Source organism: Gopherus evgoodei, chromosome 2, assembly GCF_007399415.2.
Source record: "Gopherus evgoodei ecotype Sinaloan lineage chromosome 2, rGopEvg1_v1.p, whole genome shotgun sequence".
NCBI classification, from domain to species: domain Eukaryota; kingdom Metazoa; phylum Chordata; order Testudines; family Testudinidae; genus Gopherus; species Gopherus evgoodei.
Window position 1 is genome coordinate 281,426,623 of NC_044323.1, and position 23,500 is coordinate 281,450,122.

The 23,500-nt window shown below is 42.0% G+C and overlaps 1 protein-coding gene across 2 annotated transcripts in view; it reads right to left on the reverse strand.

Annotated features, from left to right (window-relative positions):
• Positions 1-1,400: 1,400 nt before the first annotated feature.
• The window catches only part of LRRC6 (leucine rich repeat containing 6), a 62,204-nt gene continuing 40,104 nt past the window's right edge, over positions 1,401-23,500 (reverse strand). For both annotated transcript variants that reach the window (XM_030553846.1, XM_030553845.1), the window contains 5 exons: positions 22,998-23,063; positions 19,281-19,350; positions 17,374-17,469; positions 9,051-9,136; positions 1,401-1,807 (listed from right to left, as the gene is read on the reverse strand). In XM_030553846.1, the coding sequence (XP_030409706.1) occupies positions 1,624-1,807; positions 9,051-9,136; positions 17,374-17,469; positions 19,281-19,350; positions 22,998-23,063 (502 nt within the window). In that variant the 3' untranslated portion in view covers positions 1,401-1,623. The remainder of the gene's footprint in view (positions 1,808-9,050; positions 9,137-17,373; positions 17,470-19,280; positions 19,351-22,997; positions 23,064-23,500) is intronic.

Sequence of the window (23,500 nt, forward strand, 5' to 3'; positions counted from 1 at the left end):
AACTGTTTGATTCAAATCTTGCTTAGCCTGATAAAGTTTAGGATGTAGAATGCATGTTTGCTTTATTTCTTATGTAACCAACCCTGACCTTTATGCCTACCACTTATAATCATGTAAAATCTATCTTTCTTTAGTTAATAAACTTGCATTGATGTTTAGACAAATTCACTGGCTTAGACTAAAGTACTTGCGAGGGTCTGCTCGGATTACAGAAGCTGGTGTATGTCCACTACCCTTTGAAGGAGTGGTGAACTAATTAATAAGCTTGCATGGATCAAGAAGGTCTTAAGCAGTGTAAGATGCCCTGGGGTGCAAGACTGGGGCTGGGGGGATTTGCTGGTCTCTCCTTGTATGTAGTTCATAAGTGACTTGGCAGAGCATTCATGTAACTTTGCTGGGTGTGCCTCCGCATGCCGATGGCTGAGTGAACAGATCCTGGAGGGGTTTGCTGTTCACTAGCATAGCAGTGTAGGAGACAGCCAGGACAGGAAAGTTAAAAGGGGCACAATGGTTCCACAGTCCAGATTGCACCCTGGAGCATATCAAAACCGTCCCTTCCATAAACTTATCAAGTGCAGCCTTGAAGCCAGTTAGAGTTTTTTTGCCCACACAGCTCTTCTTGGAAGATGTTCCAGAACTTCAGTCCTCTGATGGTTAGAAACCTTTGTCTAATTTAAAGCCTAAACTTGTTGGCCAGTTTATATCTATTTGTTCTTGTATCAACACTGGAGCTTAACTTAAATAGCTCCTCTCCCTCCCTGGTATTTATCCCTTTGATGTATTTGTAGAGAGCAATCATAACTCCTGTCAGTCTTCTTTTTGTTAGGCTAAACAAGCCAGGCTCTTTGAGTCTCCTTTCATAAAGTAGGTTTTCCATTTTTCTGATCCTCCTAGTAGCCCTTCTCTGCACCTGTTCCAGATTGAATTCATATTTCCTAAACATGGGAGACCAGATCTGCACACAGTATTCAAGATGAGGTCTCATCAGTGCCTTTTAATCGTACTAACACTTCCCTGTCTCTATTGAAACTATCTTGCCTGATGGGTGAATGTGGTATGGCAAATGGGGGATTAATGAGAAAGGGCAGGCCCCGGCAACCTTTTCTCAGCCCCAGAATGTAGGGACATCAGGGAATATGTTTCATAACCAACTGATGGGCTTTCTTTGCTGCTGCTCTGCCCGAGAGAGATGAAAGTGGAAGAACACTTAGGGTCTTCTAAGCACCCTGTGGCTCTGCCTATGTAATCAAATGATCTTATTATTGTTACTTTTCTCTTTCTTCTCATTGATTGTCACACTCATTTGACATCTCATCTGAAGTTGGATTGTGGGTTTGTACAGTGCCAAATGTAATGGGACCCCAATACTGATCAGAACTTTCGAGACATTCCCCTATATATATACATAATTGGAAAACAGTTTATTAGAGGTATATTGTTCCTGATATAACAAAAGGCAGCAGCAAGATAAAGCACAAGTATAACAAAAGTCAGTTTACAGTAAGAGCTGAAATAATATTTTGTAACTTCAGAAGATGCTGCTGCAAAATTTGAGTCAAGAAAAATGCTCAGGCAAACTCTGGGCCACATGAGTAACAAACAATGGAGCCCTACACTAACATTTCATATTAAGGGTGGAACATCTTGGTTATCTTCAAAGTCAACATAACTATTCTCAGTATCTATAACCTTTTGTTGCTGCAAATTAATAGGTCCTTGCCCAGTTCGCTCCTTTTCTTGGATTATGTTTGCCACATCAGGGAATGAATATTTGCTAGGATCCACTTCTAGTTTCTCAGCTCGCTCCCTGTAACAAAGGAGAACAGACGGTTATAAATAAAACTTCATTTCAACATCACATGTAGCAACAGAAATTTGGGACTGCTTCCCAAATTCCCCAATTCCCATAGACGTCACCATGAATTTTGAGGAGGATTAAGAAATCTCACTATTGTGAATTGATTTGTTAATTCAAAAGGGAATCTCAGGGCTTGTGTACACATAGAGCACTGCAGCGGCACAGCTGCAGTGGTGAAGCTGTGCTGCTGCAGTGCTTAGTGAAGACACTCTCTATGTTGAAGAGAGGGCTTCTCCCCCTAGGTACTTCATCTCCCTGAGAAGTAGTAGCTATGTGGATGGGAGAAGCCTTCCCATTGACCTAGTGCTGTCTCCACTGGGGGTGGTTCTTCTTCAAGTAGTGTCCCTATGGGTGCTCCATTGTAGGTGACATCCCCGGGGGGGGGGGGGGGGGGCTGAGGCAATCGTCCAGGTAAGGGAAAATCATGATCCCTTGCAAGCATAAGTGGGTGACCACTACTGAGAGAACTTTGGAAAATACTCTTGGGGCAGAAGATAACCTGAAGAGGAGTACCCTGTACTGGTATTGATTTTGTCCCAAGGTGAATCTGAGAAATGGTCTGTGAGTTAATAAGACTGAGATGTAAAAATACACGTCCTGTAGGTTGAGGGCCGAAAACCAGTCTCCTTGTTCCAGTGCTGGAATGATCGTTGCTAAAGTGACCATCTTGAATTCCTAAGCTTTGACAAATTTGTTGAGAGTGCTAAGGTCTAATATGGGTCTCCAGCCCTCCTCCTTCCTGGGTATTAGAGTAGAACTCTTTGCCTCATAGCTGTTGAGGTACTGGTTCTATCCTTCTAACTGGAGGAGACAGTTTACCTTCTGACGTAGTAAACTCTCATGAGAAGGCTCCCTGAAGAGGGATGGGGAATGGTGTTGTGGAGGATGCAGGGAGGTAAAATGGATAGAGTATCCATGGTGAATGATCTCTAGGCGCCATCGGTCTGATGTTATATGCTCCCAGGTGCTGCAGAACACTGCCAGACAGTGGTCAAAAGGGTGGGTAACAATGGCCAGTTGTAGCAGTTGTGGGGAGTGGTCTATCAGCACCTCAACCAACACGTCAAAACTAGTGTTTAGATGTGGAAGGCTAGGACAAGGAGGATTGCTGACCAGACAGTTTACGTCTGGAGAATTTAGTTCTCTTTCTCTGTGGTTTGTATTATTGTTGAGTCAGATATTGCAAAGTGTGGGGCTTAGACTAAATTTTCTCTTTTTTCCCGTAGATCCCCAGTGAATGGCGAGTGTCCTGAGAATCCTTCAAAGTATGAAGAGAGACACCAGTTTTCTCTGCAAAGAGCTTACTGCCCTCAAAGGGAAGAAGATCTTTGACGGTTGCCTGCACCTCCTTTGGGCAACCTGATAGGTGGAGCCAAGAGGCATGTCACCTCACCACTGCCATGGAGGTGGCTCTGGCTTCAATATCAGCCATGTTGAGGAAAGACTGTAACGTTTGTCTTTGCTACTAGCTGCCCTTCTTGGATTATGGCCTTAAATTGTTCACGATGTGTCTCAGGCAGCTGCTCAATAAAGTTGTTCTATTTCAAGTAATTGATGTAATGGTATTTCACATAAGTGCTTGATAATTGACTATTTGAAACTGAAACGTGGCCAAGGAGTATGCCCTCCTGCCAAACAGGTCCAGATGCTTCCAGCACCTATTATAGGGGATGGACCTCATGTGGTGTTAATGGCCATGAGAATTGACAGCATCCACCGCGATGGAGTTGGGTGGAAGGCGGGATAAGAGAAACCCTGTTTCTCTCACCAAGACATAGTACTGTTCATCTGCTCGCTTGTAAATCAGTGTGACTGATGCTGGGGACTGCCATATTGTCTCGCAGGGTCAAGATGGGCTTCATTCATAGGGAAGGCTACTTTTGAAGAGGAAGATGAGTGGAGGATGTCCAGGAGCTTGTGGTGCATGTCCTTGACTTACTCCAGAGGTATCTGCAGACACTCAGCCACTCTCTTTGTGATGTTCTGCAACAGGAAAAAATCATCCACCAGGGATGGTAGAAGTGGCATGACAGCCTCGTCTGGGGAAGAGGAGGATATAGTTTTGGGGTTTGCCTCCTCCTGAACATCACCCTTACACTTCTCCAAGATTCCTTCTAGGGACTCTAAAGCCCTGGTTGCCAGGGCTGAGGAAATGTGTCTCATGGACTCCTGGGTGGGACTAGAAGCCTGAGAGGTATGGGTGCAGTATGCAGGCCATGGGTCCCAGTATAGCATGGAGCCTGGTGGTGGTGCCCATGGATGGCCATACCAGAACAGCAGCATTGGGGCCATATGAAGATAAGTCCAGGGGCCCTGCTGGAATCAGGCATCATAGAGCTGCTTGGGAGGAGTACTCTGGTTCACTATCGGAGTCTTAACTGGAGAGAGGGTAAGCCTGGCCAGGAAGCAGGAAAGACTCCTGTGCCGGGTGGAGACTCGGGTACGGAGGTCCCGGTACCGAGGAAAGAAGATTCTGATATATGGGTTACACAGAGGTCCCTTGAGTGCTGGAAATCTGGTGGTGCTGACTGACTCAGTGCCACTGGCAATGCTGGGGGGATGGAGATCTTGTCCACACTGGCTGTTCAGGTACCGGAAGAGACGTTGGTACCGATGGGACACTGCATACTAGTGGTTCCTTGGAGTGTTTGCTCCTCTCCTTTTCCTTAGGTGCCATTGATTTGGTGCCTGTGTCCATTAGGTCTGTGGGCACCATAGTCCACTGGATACCTGCTACCATAGTCTTCCTTGAGCCGTGGATACCAGACTTGGCCTGTCTTGGTGCTGATGGTACTGAGAATATAGACCATGATGGGGATTGTTTACAGCTAGCTCATGGCGGGGACTTCCCACTACTTTTTGAGGTGAGAAGGGTCAGCGGCTGATTTCGTCACCCCATGAGGGCTGTGGGGAAGACTCATGGCTGCATGAAAACTCTTGGCATGGGTCCAGAGAAAGTCTGAGAGCTGCCTCCATGAATATAATCTTCTGTGTCAGCTCTCTGTCCTTGCGAGACTATGGTCTATGCTGCTGGCAGAGAGTGCAGTTTTGAGGAATGTGTCCTTCTCTGAGGCAACGAATGCACCATGAGTGTGTGTCTGTGATGGAGATAGCCTTGCTGCAAGAGAGACGCTTACTTCTTATACCTAAGAGGAGCACCCATAGGGACTCTACTCAAAGAAAAACTTTTGTATCTGTAATTTATTTTACACCTAAAAATGACTTATCAATTAGTACAATTTGCTGGCTGCTGAGGTAGCACAGTTTTTTAATCACAATAGGTTTCTTTTCTGGTCATATTTAGCTCAGTCATTTCACTTTAACTATTTAATATTCTCATAATAATTCTCTAATTAGACTGTCCCTGGAAAGCAGAAATGAATAGAACCTATTTTTTGTAAGCAAATACATTACATTTACACTGAGTGTTCTGTGTATATCTGTTGCTTATTATTTTTGGCAAAATGCTTCTTAACAATTTTTGTGGCATGTTGGAACTTTATAGAAAACAATTGTTCAAAGCACAGTAAAAACTAGAATGCATAATACAGTCATTCGATCCATGTTTTTGAAATAACGCTTAGCATAATTTGTTGTTTTCTTAATGAACACATTGTTATCATTATCACTCCATCAGCAGAGATTAAGTATTCTTCTACCTTCTACTTTAGACCTAGCATTTAAAAAATAATTCATTCAATTAAACAGCTAATTTGTCGACATGCATAGAAATAAATCTCTTCCTTTGAATAAACATCAGTGGACTGGAGCACACTGGTTAAGAAGAAGACTGTTTTATGGATTAATCATATGAGAATGTTCAGCAGATATGTGATGTAAATTAATTCCTATTATAACTTCATATTTAAAGGAGCACTACGTCTACATTCTGTGTGGGAGGCCTAGAGGGAGCAGGGGACACCCTGAAAAAAAACAGAAAAACTCTAACCCATTCACAGTAATTTGTAATTGATTCTTCTTCCAGCCAGGGAGTGGGGTCGGGGCATGGGGGCTTGCCCCGCTTGGCCAGGTGCTCCAGTCAGGGAGTGGGATCAGGGCATGGGGGCTTGCTCTGCTCCGCTGCCTGGTGCTACAGCTGGGGAGCATGGTCGGGGTGCAGGGGCTTGCCCCATTCCGCGCGCCTGGTGCTCTAGGAGTCCAAGTTCATGTACCTGGTAATAATCACTTTGTAACAGTAACCCTGTAGTTTAAAGGCCCTGGAACAGCTCTAGGAGTCTTTACCATTCCACAGCTGAAGCTGATACAAGCACACTTGGGCTGAAAAACACCTCTCCAAATACTCAGTAAGTGGCTGGTGGTGCACAGCTCCTCTGCTACTATGAGCCCCCATCTGCAAAGCTTTCTGCCCCCTGGAATTCTTGTGCTGAAGCAGCATTTTATGGTTTCCGCTACCCAATCTGTTCTTCTGATTAAAGAGATGGTATCATGTCAAACATGGCCCCAGATTAAGGTTTTTGGATGTTTAAAAGCAAAATGTTACTGACCCAAAGTCCAATAGAAACAGTCCCAGGATTCTCCTGAATTCCAGCAGAAACAAGCTAAATAAATCCTCCTGTGAGCTACTGAAGGAGATTCAAGGTGTGCATGCTGGTATGTTCAAAGGTGTTTTTTTGTGGGGAAGAGGAGTTAAAACTTATTTTTGCCTCACCTCCAACCTGATCCTCTGACTCCTTCCACCAGAAAGGAAAAGCTGACTCTCTAATTGCTGAAAATGTTACTTTCCCTTTAAAAATAATTGTTTTGTATAAAATCTCAGAATAGATCTTGGATAGGTAGCAGAAGTGATGATCATATTATCATGTAATCAAGATAGCGGAGTTAAAGAGTTTTTCAAACATTGTGGTCTAGCAGAGTGTATGTGTGAGGAAGAATTTAGCTAAGAGTTCTGTAACCCTCAAGTGTAATTGTTGTAATGAATGCTATCCTGCAATCTAAGAGACAGCTATTCAGGATTTCTTTAACGTCTGGCTAGTTAGCTACTTGTCAGCTACAGGGGTCAAAACCTTTTCCTTTCTTTTCTTTTCTTTTCTTTTCTTTTCTTTTCTTTTCTTTTCTTGATAAGCTCTGTACATTCAAAGTATCTCTTTCCCATTTCTGTTTTGATTGTAAATGTTTAGTTTGCTTCCAACAAAGTAAATCAATATCTGCACTCAGAAAAGGCATGTTTACAAAAAGTATTGTGGGCATTTAGGAGAATATTTTCAATTGGATTGGACCCCAGATTCCCTTTTTGTGGGCACAACTTGTTATCCTTGTGGCATGGAGTATTTTTGGATTATCAGGTATCAGAAATTATAGAAAGGCCCCAAAATTTGCCTCCTTGCCATACCACCTATGAACCTTCTTTTACTTAATTCTGTGAGGAAAAAAGAAAGATGGTTTCCAAATAAAGAATGGCTGTACCCAGATTTAGTGCAGGCCCTCAGGGATGTCCACTATAATTGTTGTTTAATGCTCTACTATGCAGGTGGGACCAAAGGAGCTAAAGAGGATCACCCACCTGTTGAAAGCTCACATGGTTCTTAGGAAGATTGGTTTGATACACTTGCAACTGAGATGACTGTGCTAGCAGGTATCTAAAGAAGGATGGCATATTTCTTCCTGAAGAAGAAATTTGACTGGTCTCCTTGAGTATCTCTAGGGTCTCATTTGTCTTTCTGCTGAAAAGATCTATTGCTTCTAAAAAGGGAAGTCCAATACACGTTGGTATGGACCTCCTGAAAGAGATTAGAAGTACTCAGGTATCAGAGGGGTAGCCGTGTTAGTCTGGATCTGTAAAAGCAGCAAAGAATCCTGTGGCACCTTATAGACTAACAGATGTTTTGGAGTATGAGCTTTCGTGGGTGAATACCCACTTCTTCGTCTGTTAGTCTATAAGGATGCCACAGGATTCTTTGCTGCTTTTAGAAGTACTCAGTCATCAATGCTAACAGATTGTTCTAGCCACTGCCACACTATTGCCTGATTGCTAAGTGGATTGCTTGGAGCTCACAAGGAATGTTTAGAGACATTTAGCTTCTCTGTAATGATTCTATCACCCACTCATTATGCATGTAATCCAAAAAAAGATGTGCCTTTGCAGCTATGCCTCACCACTACTACTTGACAATTAAAATATCATTGCCCTTACAGTACTATTTGGTCACTGGTTCTATATGCTGGGGTCAAGAAGAGAGCCCAGGATCCATGCTGCCTCTTTTTCATAAGCATTTAGAACAGAAGCTCTGTAAAATGGTTCTGCTGGTAGATTTGAACCCTTGGGTTTCTAGGTAAAGGCACGGGCTTCTTGGCTTCTAGAGCACAGCTGTCCCAGATTGGGAAGGAGTTCATTCCGTTGAGATAACTTGTACAAAAGAAAGACAGTTGAGTACTAAAGATTTCCCCCATTATCAGCAGAAATACAGGTCAAGGGGTAAATCCAGTGCAAAATGAGATTATCATAGGGAATGCCCCTACCTTAGACTATTCAGAAACCCGGGTGTGCAGGTCCATGACAGACATTCTATTTACACTATTTACACCTAGACTTTTTATCCAGATGTACCATGTTAGACCAGAATGAAACCAAGCAATAGCGAATTAAACTCAAAACAACATGTACTACAAACTAACAAGTTGTTTTTCATCTTAAAAACAAACTTTTAAACTGTTACCAAACACTGCTTTTATTACAACACAGAATGGGCTGGTATGATGCACTGCTTATGGTGATGGAGGGGAAAAAAAGTGGTGATTGGTGCAGTAGGTCAACTGTAGCGCCTACAGAATTTTCCACTGATCATTTGGATTTGTGATATAGTCCCAAAAGTCATTGCTTTCTAGGTGGTTCTAGGTCTCGTGCTGCACAGAGTAGAGGATCTATAGAGGCAGTTCTCGATACAAGATTTTGTTTTTACTGCATTCTAGCTTAATAGTCTGAATGACAGTTGATGGAACACAACTGCTCTGTAGTAATAAGTGCTTTTTTGGCTCTGCTCTTGGAACAGATGACTTTACAAACAGCACTGGACAGGCCATTCGTCTAAAGCTTTTATGTAAAGTTTTACTTTGTACAAATCAATATTTTCATACTTTGAACGATTATATACTCATTGGGCAGCAATAGTCTGACGAGTAAATAACTAATGTGCAAAAAAAGTATAGGCTGTAAAGAAAGAAAATACAAAGTTACCGTTTTATATTTGTCTGCAGTTTGTTGCTGTCAGAAAGTTTGACCAAAGTGGGTGTTTTTCGGTTAGCCCTAATTATTTCTTGAACCTGGAATAAAAATACATAACCACAGCTGTCACAACATATCCTGGGATTTATGTGCAAAAACATTTAAACAATCTTTTAAATAAAAAACAGTGGAAACATGAACATTTTATGTACTATTTTTCTGACTGTCTTGAGCTTTTAACAATAGGATCTGAACCATTATAAACATTTCATCTAGGTATTTACATTACCTTATTACTGTCGTATGAGTGCCTTAAAAAATAACTGATGTGAGAATGTGAATTTTTTTCACTTTTATGATTTTTTACTTTAGGCTGTGGTTCCTCTGTTGGATTTTAAAGTTTACTCATAATAAAATACACTTCATGTAGTGTTATGCAGTGCAACATACATGCACAAGAAAATTATAACCAATTTCACCTCAGTGAAATTATTATAAAACATCCATATAACAAGTCTTCTTTAGTACCATGTTAGTTGCAAAGAATAGTTACTTATTCTGTAGTAACTGTGGTTCTTTGAGATGTGGTCTTTACATTTATTTTACTTCAGGTGTACATGCACCCCAAGATCTGATTCTTTTTGAATAGGAGTTTATTTTGAGGCCACACCTGTGCCCTGAATTTCCCTCTCATTCCCTGTAGCCAAGGGAATAAAGGATGGAGTAGCTGCAATTATCCTCCAATTTCTTCACTAAAATGGAATCCAGATGATATAGGCTCTATAAGAGCAGAGAAGGAGGGCATGTCATGGAATAAATGTGGACAACGCAGCTCTACAAGAACTACAGTTACTGTAGAGTAAGTAACCCATTCTTTCTTCTTTGAGTGATTGCCCACATGTATTTCCATTTCTGGTGCCTCACAAGCAGCGACCTCTGTCTGGAGGGGAGTGCTTAGGATCTACTGGGAATAAAGACAGCTCTGTAAAACTGAGCATTAGATTTGGAGCCACCTCCAAATAAGTAGTGCTGGGTGAAGGTATGACTTGAACTCCAGGTAGGTGCTCTACAAATCTCTAAGGTGGAATGCCCCTTAGGAAGCTGCAGAGGCTGTTTGAGCTCTCGTAAAGTGGGTTCTAATCTACGATGGTTCCAAGTGAACTATTGCATAACAAGTTATGAATCAGTCAGAAACCCATTCAGATAGTCTATGGGTAGATACTGACTGACCTTGCATCCTCTCAGCAAAGGCCAGAAACAGACTAAGAAACTCCTGAATGGTTTTGTCCTGTCCAGATAGTAAGAGGACTGGAAAACATCTAATGTGTGAAGCTTCACCTCCCCTTGACGAGTATGAGGCTTGGGAAAAAAACCTGACAGATGGATGTCTTGATTCAGGTGAAAAAGTCAGAGACAACTTTAGGCAAGAACTTCAGGTGAGGCTTTTGTGTCAACTTGTCCTTCCGGAATACTGTACAAGGAGGTTCTGCCATGAGGGTTTGGGTCTCTTCTATTCTTTGGGCTGAAGAGATATCCAGTAAGAGGGTTGGTTTTATAGGCAGATGACATAAAGAACAGGTTGGCATAGGATCAAAAGATGGCTGACATGAACGCCAATAACACAGTGTTGAAGTTCCAGAAGGGTGGAGTCTCTCCAATTGGAAGAAAGACATGAATTAGACAATTAAGAGATGAAGCAACTGTTGGGTGTGAGAAGACTGTGTGACCTTCAATAGGAAAAGGATGAGCACAAATAGCTGCCAAGTGGACTGGACTCTTCTGGAATGGATGACAAGTCTCAAATGCTTTAAGGCTTTAATCCAAACTAGCTGGTATTAAGGTTTCTAGTGGGAGTATGTGTTTTTGTGTTCCCAAATAGAGAACTTTTCCTATTTTGCTACACAAGTCAGTCTAGTGGAATCTTTTCTAGTACAAACAAGAATGGATATAGACATTCATGAAGCAGGATCTGCCCATGGACACCAGCCAGCCAGCAACCAGGTACAGAATCTGGCCTCTGCTCTGTATTATCACAACAGGTGGTTCTGGAAGTGTGGCTGGGTGCTGTATTGACAGATTCATCATGTCTGAATATCAAAACAGTGTGGGTCATGCAGGAGCTACCAGTATCATCATGCTGCACCATGTCTGACCTTCCTCAGGACCCTCAGTATTAGTGGAATAGGTTGATATGCATACATGAAGTCTGATGCCTAAGGAATGAGGAAGTCATCCAACAGTGAACCTAGGCTGGACCCTCTCAGTAGCAGAACATCTGACACTTGCTGTTCTTGTTCATGGCAAACAAGTCTATTCTTGGATACTCACTTGCAAAAGATATTCTGCAGGACACTTGTCATGGTCTGAGCATTGCCTGCTGAGTTTGTCGGCTAGGGAGTTTTGTAAGCCTGAGAGACGCAGAGTCACTATGATGAATGTACTATTTCCATAGACAGATTGCTTATTGGCAGAGTGGTGATGGCCACACCCTCTCAGCTTGTAGATGTATTAAAGCTAAGGTTTAAAATCAAATTTACACAAGTGAAGAGAGAAGGTACTGTACATCTAGGGTCAGGCTTGAGTTATGAGCGATTACAAGTATTGGTGTAGCGGGGTGATGACTCACTGGTGCAGTGCCTCCTGCTGGTCGTCCAGGGAATTAGTTCGCCAGCCTGTGGAGCGCACTCTGAGGGCCGGTGTCCCTCCCTGCCTCTGGCCCCCGTGTCCCTCCTGGACCCAGTGCCTTTTTACGTTGGGGGCTGCCCCCTGGCAGCACCCCCACAGATCTGGGTCTCCCCTACACCCTATCCCCACCCCGCCTCAGTGGCTACTGCCAGTCACCATCTAGCCCCTGTTCACTGGGGCAGACTGCAGTCTGTAATGGCCATTCATCACCAGCAAGGTGGGGTTTGGACCTGCTGCCTCTGCCTGCCGTTGCGCTGCCCTCTGCAACCCCAGTACCTTCTTTGGCCTTTAACAAGGCCTGCAGCCTGGGGGAGTTCTAGCAGGGCCGGCTCCAGGTTTTCTGCCGCCACAAGTGGAAAAAAAAGAAAAGCCGATCAGTGTCACTTCGGCAGCAGCTCAATCGCGCTACTCCATTCGTCAGTGGTGGGTCCTTCACTCCCTCTCTTCCTCTTCAGCGGCACTTCAGCAGCAGCTCAAAGAGGAATAGAGAGACTGAGGGACCCGCCACCGAATTCCTGCCAAAGACCTGGATGGGCTGCCCCAATAATGGATGGAGTGCCGCCCCTTTGTATTGGCCGCCCCAAGCACCTGCTTCCTTAGCTGGTGCCTGGAGCTGGCCCTGGTTTCTAGGCCGGAGCTCCCCAGCTCCTCGGGCCTTCCCTCAGACCTGCCCCATGGTACCCTTTTCTGGCCTTTAACAAGGCCTGCAGTCTGGGGGGTTTCTAGGCCAGAGCCCCCCAGCTCCTCTGGCCTTCCCTCAGCCCTGCTCCAATCTTGGTACTCTCTCAGCTTCCAGGCAGCCAGGCCCTTCCCTCTCTACTGCTAGAGAGAGACTCTGTTCCTTCTGGCCCAATGCCCTCTTATAAGCTTGGTCCTAATTACATAGGCTACAGCTGTGGCTGTTTTCCCCAAACAGCCCAGCTTTTTCCTTCTTAGCCCTCTCCCCATGCTGTTTTAAGCCCTTCAATTGTGGCACCCTGCCACAATTGGTTACAAGGTTTACAAGATACAAGCTTAGTGTATAACCAGTGTATAACCAGATTGGGGTGCGGGAGTTTTTAAAGTGTCAGTGGATAAATGATCTTGGGTATGCCACCCATAGAATGTATATAGAGTTCAAGTCAGTATTGGTGTAGCAAATAGGTACATGGGTGGGGTGCATCCCTTGGTTCATCAGGGAAGGAAGTGGGTTATTTTCCTGACTGGCAGTCTCATTTACTCATTTTAGTACTGATGGTGTCCCGTGATGTACTCAGTGATGTCTCTGGACCACCTGATGGCATCAGACACCATGAGCTGTCTCATGAGCTGGGCGTAGCGCCAACCTACTCTGCACGCTCTCTGCATCAGCTTGTTGTGGGGGTCCCATGCACCCAAGGCTCCCACAACCAGGGCGTGGATCTGGACCTCGTAGCTCTGGGCTCTCAGGGTGTGGGACAGTGGGGTGTATTTCAACACCTGCTGCAGGTCCTTGAAGCATGGGCCGATACACTGTGCATCGTAATCAAATGGCTCTGAGCTCCAGGAACTTACGTGGAGATGTACCTCCTGGGAGGACCACAGGCCTTGATTCAGAAGGTAGTCTAGATGAGTTCCCCATTTGAGAGAAGAAGTGTCTGTCACCAACAGCTTGGTAGGTAGGGGTGCGGAGAATGGTACTTCACTGCACATGTGTAGAGTATCCTTTTAGCAGTTCAACTAAGAGAGGACTTCAATCATCATATCTATGTGGTGTCTTTTGGGTAAAAACACTGATCTCAACCACCCATGCATGCAGCATAGATAAAATAGGGTAAACTACTTCACATAGTTGCAGGAGGCCAGATGATGCATGAGTCTGGGCACGTTCTGACTGATATCTTTGGGTGTACTTGAAGTGGATGGTCACCCTAGGAGAAGTGATTTTTCTTTTCTCTCTTCTTAGGAGATAGTGTTGAGACAGGTGGGATTCTCTTGATGACAAATGAGCCCTGAAGATCAGAGTGGACCCATGGTGTACCAAAGCACTCACAGAGACAGTCAGATCCTGTCTGTCAGTCTTCTTCCCCTTGGGCTCAGAGGATGCCCTCACAGATCTCTTCAAGTGGACGAATTTTAGGCAGGATTCCCTCACTTTTTGTGCCCTCTTTGAAAAAACAACATATCAAGCACTTATCTGGAATATGTGCTTCACTGAGAGAGAAGAGGTACTCTGAGCATTCATCGTCAATGGGAATAGTTGCCTCACAGGAGAGACAGGATTTGAATGCTAGGGCTTTCGACTCTGCCATGTCCACCAGGGCCAAGTACAAAAGGCACTCCCAAAGTTGAAGAGCTTGTCTTCTTTTCATTCTTTTTGGCCAACCAGCTTAACTAAGCTAAACTAACTTTACTATGGAACACGCCTAACAACCAGAGAAAACACAAACAATCACACATTGGGCAGAGATGTGGAGTCTGTAGGGGTTCTGTTTCACTGACACGGGTGGTAAGAAAGACATGGAGGGAAGTCCGGCCACTCGGCCCTTTGTGCCCTCAGCTATGAAGAGTGAGTGTTCAGAACAAAGGCATGGCCCCAATGGACACTGTTATTCAAAAAGAATCCAATCTTGCATGCATGTGGCACATGTGCACCAGTTGTGGAATACATGTGTACAATAACTTGAAGAAAAATACGATGTTTTCAAATAACCATATACAAAATAATTTGTAACTACTGTACTTGATCAACATAGATTCTGCAAAAGGAGATTTCTGTTCATTGCTATTGCTATTATTTGGACTATTCAGACAGCCAGAGGACTTTGCAAGAGAATAGAAAGAGAGCTACTTTAATAACATTGTTCAGAGGAATCTAGAAAAGGAACTGCTAAGTACCAGCTGAAAATATGCTGAAAACTATTATCCTTGCTGCAAGAAAAGCAAGGATATTAATTCTCAGAATTAACAGCAATGTGACTGGAAATATGAAATGCTTTTTTTTTTTACTTCATGTGGAATTTATTCTCTCCAAAATCTGAGTTACACCAAGGTCACAGAGGAGCAAGACAAAGGCTCGTTTATTTTTGCTTTTAAAAGAACTGAAAGCTATGAACAGAATGGAGGATGATGAGTATTGAAAGTGTTGGAGCCTGATTTAAAGAGTATTGAAGCCAATGAAGAGATTCTCATTGATTTCAATGGCTTTGGATCAGGTCACTACTGAGAAGTGATTGGCCTTTCCAGCGTATTACAGACAGCCTACAGGGAGGAAGCCTATTTATTTAGATTATATAATATTCTTTAAATTTCACTAACATCAAAAATTTGCTAACTCATTTATCTAGATGCAAATCATTTTATTCTGGGAATAACTGTAAATCTTGAATACAAAGGTTAAACATAGCAGGATAATTATTAGGCTTGCCTTATCATTGACACATCCTGAGAGAACTCTGCATGAGCTCTCAGTCATCTTTACTCTGGTAATGCATATTAAGCCTGATATTATCAAATGAATACTCACAAGTAACGCTGATGATCTCAGCTATACTAGCCTAAATAAGCTTAGTTGGTAGTCTCCATAATGTTGCTAACCTTTATTAATTATGCTTTTTAACACCCGAAGAAGCCCAGAGCTACCTTCATGGGGTATGTCTCCATAGTGTCAATAGGACTCTTAAAGCAGCAAAGAATCCTGTGGCACCTTATAGACTAACAGACGTTTTGGAGCATGAGCTTTCGTGGGTGAATACCCACTTCCTCAGATGCATGTAGGACTCTTGCAATTCTGGAAAATGGTCTACATCTCCGCTAAATAAGTTACGTGCTTTGCCATATGTGCCTAGGGATGAGGAATGGAATCTGTCACTGGGTATGGGCAGGAGATGGGCAGGAGAAGCCAATGTACGCTGCTGCTCCTATCATACATGCATTTTCAGACCAGTGGATCCATGCAGTTTCTGGACCCACTGGCAACAGGGGTCAGCATGTCCTGCTCTTGTCTCACACATACATCCCTGTGGGTGGACAAATGCATAAGCATGGCACAGAAATGTGGAGGGGGCTGTGCAGCTTCCCTGTTCCCTAATCTTCTTTTCAGCAGACTTCCTCGTTGTTCATGATTCTACTGTGATCTGGCAGATTGGATTCCACCCTTAATGATCAAGGAACTTAGTAAATCCGACCCCTCATCTAAATAACTTAGCTAAAACACAAAGTTAACCATAGGGTAAATACAATTCAAATCATGGCACTAAGGAGGGAATATTCACTTAGCATATGAAGGACTGGCTTTCTTGGCAGGTAATTTTAGACAGGATATTTGAGTATATTTAGAGACTATCTGGGATTTTGTACATTTTAATATATTGTAAGGACACTAAGAGCATAGGCATCTATTAGTATTTTAAAAAATTGAAAGGATAAACGAATATCTATGCAAGATTCATTTCATTCAAACAAACATTCAGAAGGTGCATCAATAAAGATGCCTAATGTCAGAGCCTATGTTTCAAAGAAATCAGTTTAAGAAAAGCACAAATTTAGCAGGCTTACATCTAAGTGAATTTTGATCATTACCAAGATGTGAATCTTGATCAAGTGAGTGAAATCATAGGCATACTTCCAGCTACTGGTGAAGCTGCAAGCTTGTTGTTAGAGCTACAGTATATGAGTTAATGAAAGGCTCTCCAGGCAGGGGAGGACAGATTGTGTGCAACTTGAGGGGAAAAGACTAGATATAAGACACAGAACTAGAGTAAAGGAAATAAAAATTTAAAAAGAACTGTGTTAGAATAAAAGACATTTAAAAAAAAAATACTGTTCCTATCTTATGGCTACCTCCGTAGCTTATGGTCACTGAAAGAATTTTAAATATGGGGCCAGATCCTCATCCCCGAGTTGTATCCCCTTAGCAATGAATCATGGTGCAAAGGGAAAGGGAAAACTGCCCCAGTTGGACAGCTGGGGATTCCTCTTGCATAAGAGGAATGCCCAGGACAATGAACAGCTGGCATAGCCAGTTCGAACACTACCTTTCAATGGTTGCACAGCATAAGAGCATGTCATAGGATGCAAAGGGTACGGCCAGAGCACCTGGTTCTCCAGTAATCCTTCAATCCTGGCTATGGTAAGTCACAGCAGCTTCAAGCCTGCTCTAATTTATGCTAAAAGGATAGGGGAGCACAAAAAAGTTACTCTGCCTCTTCCCAACAGTACTGTGTCAAAAAAAGCTTGGCTGGACCAGCATACCTAGGCGGAATGTAGTCTGCATCATATATACGTGAAGCATGCATATGTTTTAAAGTATTTTTCTCATTTCACTCATTATAGAGTTGTAAGTAGACTTGTCTAGTCATAGTCAGTTTAAATTTTCTAGTTCTCATGAGCTATCACAATTCTTCTCTGTTTGGAGTGCAAATTCTTCATGAAATATTTAAATACTAAATACTGCAGTTTGCTTTAAAATGAATAATACAGTTAAACAGTTCTAATAGGATTATTTTTTGTTAAAGAAAGAAAAAGAAAGCAAGAATAAAGCTCTTTCTAATAGATATGAGTTCTGACAGTAAATGTTGATCTGATATCATTAGTTAGTAACATATTTCAGGTACAATCTATAAATGTTTCTCAAAGTACTGTTGATATACAAGTAGCTTTGTATGGTGTCTGTCCAAAGGAATGTACATACCTTTGGCATGCTGATAACTAAATGTCCAGTTGTCTGAGATCTCTTAGCAGAGCTGCTATCTGGCTTCACCTCTTCAGGAAGCACAAGTTGAAACGGCTAAAGGAAAATAGGAAAGAATATATCGTATTAAATTTTTTTTTATCCAGATAGAAAGCATACGGAAATACCATTAACATATACTTTGATCTGAAGGGTAGGATAGGTCTGAATCATGTATTATATTTTAATACTAATTCAAATAACTGATTTGTGTGTTAAACAACCTTCATTTACATTATATGGGAGGTGTATGTAATATATATAATATGCATGCTTGAACTGCTGTAATAGAAAAGTGACACTTTTAAAGAAAGATATGAAATGATGTTTGAGTTATACTAGCAATTAAATGAGAAAGAGAATCTATTTCAGAGAAAGTAATTTTGAAATTTGTGCTTATGCAATTGGTATAATTATAAATAGGGATTCTGGTTTTCAATTTAAATTGAAAAACAAAAAAATCACCAAAAATGACAGAAAATGGAAGGTCTCTTAAAAGGCGCTTTCAGCAGAATACACATCCAGTTCTCTCTGTCCTCTGTAAATTACAAATTGCAGGTCTAATTCTAGTCTCACTCAGGAGCAGCGCCAAGGTTTTTGGCGCCCTAGGTGAGGGTCCTTCTGCGCTCCCGGTCGTCGTCGTCAATTCTGCAGCAGGGGGGTCCTTCCGCGCTCCCGGTCTTCGAGGCACTTCAGCGGTGGGTCCCAAAGCGAGTGAAGGACCCTCCCAGAATTGCCGCCGAAGACCCGGAGTGCGGAAGGACCTCCCCGCCGCCGAATTGCCACCGAGAGCCGCAAAATGTCGCCCTTCCAAATCCTGGTGCTCTAGACGACCACCTAGGTCACTTAAATGGAAGCGCCGGCCCTGGTCTCACTTTACTTGGTATCAGGGCCGGCTCTAGCCATTTCGCTGCCCCAACCACGGCGGCACGCCACAGGGGGCGCTCTGCTGCTCGCCAGTCCCGCGGCTCCGGTGGACCTCTCGCAGGCATCCCTGCGGAGGGTCCGCTGATCTCACGGCTCCGGTGGACCTCCCGCAGGCGTGCCTGCGGATGCTCCACCAGAGCCGCGGGAGCAGCGGACCCTCCACAGGGACGCCTGCGGGAGGTCCACCGGAGCCGCCTGCTGCCCTCCCAGCAACTGAAAAAGCGCCCCTTGCGACATGCCGCCCCAAGCACGCGCTTGGTGCGCTCGTGCCTGGAGCCGGCCCTGCTTGGTATAAACAAGCAGTATCTCTACTGAAGTGAAGTTACTCTGGTGTAAAAAAGTTGTGAGTAGAATCCAGCATATTTCACTGTCCATACCTCCCCAGTTCTCTTCTTGGTCACAAATAGTATCAGTGTGGTAAGTGGCTTTTTTCTGTGTGGTTACACACCACTTGGAGTAATATATTTAAAAAAGGGTTTATGAGTACTTTTGAACTTTTATGTTTATTTCCTAACCTAATGACACTATTGATTTCTATTCAGACTTACGTGGTTACCAATCAGTTAGACCTATGCCTTTTTTTTCTCTTTTGGTGTGACATTACAAGCCAGTAAGGCCCAAATACTCAAAGGTACTTAGGTGCCTAAGTTACACTGAAATTAACTGATTGATTTCAATGGGAGTTATGTACCTATACAACTTTGAGGATCTGAGTGTCCATTGAATTCAATGGCAAGATTCCAATTAACTTTACCAAGCACGAGATAAGTTCCTAAGAGTCTAGTCTTGCTTCTGTTGATCTAAGTAAGAGCTTTGCCATGATTTCAATGGGGAAAGATTTAGGCCCTACAATAGCCAAAAGTAAACCCAGAAAATGAGTAACAACAGACATGAAAAGTGGAATTCTCAATTTTAAATGAAAGTAATAAGAAAATACAAACCTTATCCTTCACCATTACGCGGAGGTAAGTTGGCTGGACATCAACATCAATTAGAGAGCTGTCCAGATGTCTTCAGAATTAAATAAAAGTGAATTTTGTTTAAGTAAGTTAATATCATTGTTCAGGAGAAAGCAGTTAAGACTATGCAACTCATTAATTATGGGTTTGCAATTTGAAAAAATTCCATTTGATTACTCTAATGTAATTAAGTTATGTGAGAGAATTAGGGCTGTCAATCAATTAAAAAAATTAATTGTGATTAATTGCGTGATTAAAAATTAAGCATGATTAATCACACAATTAATCACTCTGTTAAACAATAACAATACCATTTATTTAAATATTTTATAATAATAATAATATAATAATTGAAGACATATCAATCTCCTAGAACTGAAAGGGACCTTGAAAGGGCATTGAGTCCAGCTCCCTGCCTTCGCTAACAGGACCAGTTTTTGCCCCAGATCCCTAAGTGATCCCCTCAAGGACTGAACTCACAACCCTGGGTTTAGCAGGCCAATGCTCAAACCACTGAGCTATACCTCCCCCACATTTTTGGATGTTTTCTACATTTTTAAATGTGTTGATTTCAATTACAACACAGATTACAAGGTGAACAGTGCTTACTTTTTATTTATTTTTATTACAAATATTTGCACTATAAAAAAGAAAATAGTATTTTTCAATTTACCTAATACAAGTGCTGTACTGCAATCACTTTATCATGAAAGTTGAACTTACAAATGTAGAATTATGTACCAACCCTTCCCCCCGCATTTAAAAATAAACCAGTGTAAAACTTAAGAGCCTACAAGTCCACTCAGTCCTACTTCTTATTCTACCAATCGCTTAGACAAACAAGTTTGTTTACATTTGCAGGAGGTAACACTGCCCGCTTCTCATTTACAGTGTCACCTGAAAGTGAGAACAGGTATTCATACTGCAATGTTGTAGCCAGTGTTGCAAGATATTTACGTGCCAGATGCGCTAAAGATTCATATGTCCCTTCATAACTCAACCACCATTTCAGAGGACATGTGTCCCTGCTGACAATAGGTTCCGTTTGATAATGATCCAAAGCAGTGCAGACCGACACATGTTCATTTTCATCATCTGAGTCAGATGCCATCAGCAGAAGGTTGATTTTTTTCTTATTTGGTGGTTCGGGTTCTGTAATTTCCGCATAAGAGTGTTGCTCTTTAAAGACTTCTCAAAGCATGCTCCACACCTCATCCCTCTCAGACTTTGGAAGGCACTTCAGATTCTTAAATCTTGGGTTGAGTGCTCTAGCCATCTTTAGAAATCTCACATTGGTACTTTCTTTGCATTTTGTCAAATCTGCAATGAAAATGTTCTTAAATCGAACAACGTGCTGGTCGTCATTTGAGACTGCCATAACATAAAATACATGGTAGAATTCAGAGCAGGAGACATACAATTCTCCCCCAAGGAGTTCAGTCACAAATTTAATTAACACATTTTTTTTTAACGAGCATCATCAACATAGAAGCATGTCCTCTGGAACAATGGATGAAGCATGAAGACGCATATGAATCTTTAGAGCATCTGGCATGTAAATATCTTACGATGTGAACTACAACAGTGCCATGCTAACACCCGTTCTCATTTTCAGGTGATATTGTAAATATGAAGCAGGCAGCATTATCTCCCGTAAATGTAAACAAAGTTGTTTCTCTTAGCGATTGGCTGAACAAGAAGTAGGACTGAGTGGACTTGTAGGCACTAAAGTTTTATATTCTTTTGTTTTTGAGTTAAAAAAAAATCTACATTTGTAAGTTGCACTTTCACGATAGAGATTGCACTACAGTACTTGTATGAAGTGAATTGAAAAATACTATTTCTTTTGTTTATCATTTTTACAGTGCACATATTTTAATAAAAATAATAATATAAAGTGAGCACTATATATTTTGTATTCTATGTTGTAAATTGAAATCAAATATTTGAAAATGTAGAAAAACATCCAAAATATTTAATAACTTTCAATTGGTATTCTATTGTTTAAAAGTATGATTAAAACTGCAATTAATCATGATTAATTTTTAATTGCAATTAATTTATTTGAGTTAATCGCATGAGTTAACTGTGATTAATCAACAGCCCTAGAGAGAATCTTAGAATTTAAGCTCTTTGGGACTGGGATTGTGTTTTTACAGTGGCCAGCACAATGGGAGATTATTATTTAGACATTGGATTGTTATAGCAATACAAATAATAAACAATAATTGTTCTAATGAGACAATTCAATTAAAGTGTGCTATTATCAACAGGACGAAAAACTGAACCCACACTTGGTAAGGCAGCTCCCATTTTTTCATGTACTGTTATATATATCTTCCTACTGTATTTTCCAGTCCATGCATCTGATGATGTGGGTTTTAGCCCATGAAAGCTTACACCCAAATAAATGTGTTATTCTATAAGGTGCCACAAGTACTCCTCGTTGTTTTGCTGACACAGACTAACACGGCTACCACTCTGAAACCTGTCACCATGCAAGGTTAATATAATTATCCGAATTTTACAGACTGGGAAACTGAGGCATTGGGAGGTGAAGTGACTTGCCTAAAGTCACCCAGCAAGCCAGTGGGCAAGCTCACAATACAACCCAGATCTCTTGAGTCCCAGTCTAGTGTTCTATCCACTAGGCTACACTGACTCCCATATGAAGAATAACTTTTTACATTCGGTTTTCAGGAACTCAGTGAACTGTAATGGACTACATCAACACTAGATGCAGCATTTTTGTATTTCAATATTGTTGAATAAGGTTTGTAAGCTGTAAAGAATCTACTTTGATTAACATCTGCTATTGACCAAGCAATCTATACACTCTTCAGCCCATCACTGAAGGTACAATGTATCACTTTCTCTTCTTCCTTCTATTAGAACTTCTTTACTTCTTGGCTAACTTTTTCAAATTTTGTGACGTTTGCAATCCTCACTGAAGAGCATATACTATTACATACCAGTTTCAAAGTCTTATTGTTGTCAACACTTGAACAGCGTTTCCACAGCTTAAAACAAAGTCATATTCTGATAATTCAGAAATACCAGAGTATAAAGGGGAAAAGCCCTCCAATACAACAAGAGTGTTTTATAGAATCCAAGGCCAGGAGGGAACCATTGTGATCATTTGATCATCTAGTCTGACCTCCTATATAACACAGACCATAGAACTTCCTCAAAATAATTCCTAGAAGATATCTTGGTTCATGTATAACCAATAACTGCACAAGCTTTACTCTGCTGGGTGCTCACATGGACCAAAATTCTTCCACTACAGTGCAGAGGGAAGCGATCATGAACAGAAGAGCTAAAGAGTAGGGGTTTTGCGGGGCGGGTGGGGGGGGGGGGTGAGGAAGGCAGGGGAGATTTTGCATAACTCTAAATAGGTTGGGGCTGAAGGAACTCCTGTTGTGGACTCAGGAAAGGACCACTGGAACTGTGCTTACATGGATCCAACAGTATAGAACGCCTATAAAAGGAGCCTACAGGATAATGGCTATTCAAGATATGAAGGACCCCATCACCTGCCCACAGGTTTGGGGGTGGATTCTATTCCTTCCATTCCCCCCTTGCTCTGTTCCCTTCACAAAGTCCTAGTGTGTGGGGAAGGGTGAATTTTGAATACTGCATATCAGCGTATGACAGCAATGACAATTGCTCCCAAATATCAGGATAATAAATTCTGACCTATAAACAGCAAGATCCAGGATGAACTGGTTGTTTTCCTCATCATCTTTCAAAAAGAAATGAAGCCTAGTAACAATGATAAAAAATACATCTTCAGAATAAATACAACTGATTTGTGTGAGCATACAGTTCCATAACTTTACATTCAACTGCTAGCATTTTTTAGATCAATACCGACATAATTTAGAAGATACTTCATATGTTTTTTTAGAATCATCTACAGCTTCTCTACATGAATGAGTACACTACTGATGTTTGAACTGGGTTCTGTTTTATTTTTGGGGGGGATTTTTTCTTCTTAACTGAAAACCTAATTAAAAGTAGAGTACACGGTCAGTTTCATTAAAATCCAGCTGTCACTGCAGGAACAGAGACATCTGCTGGTGAAAACTTTTCTGGTGCAGAAAATGTGGGTATATCTGTGGCTTCATCTACACTATGAGCTGGGAGTGTAATTCCTCTGCTCCTGTACATACGTTTGAACTAGCTTGATGGCAGTGTAG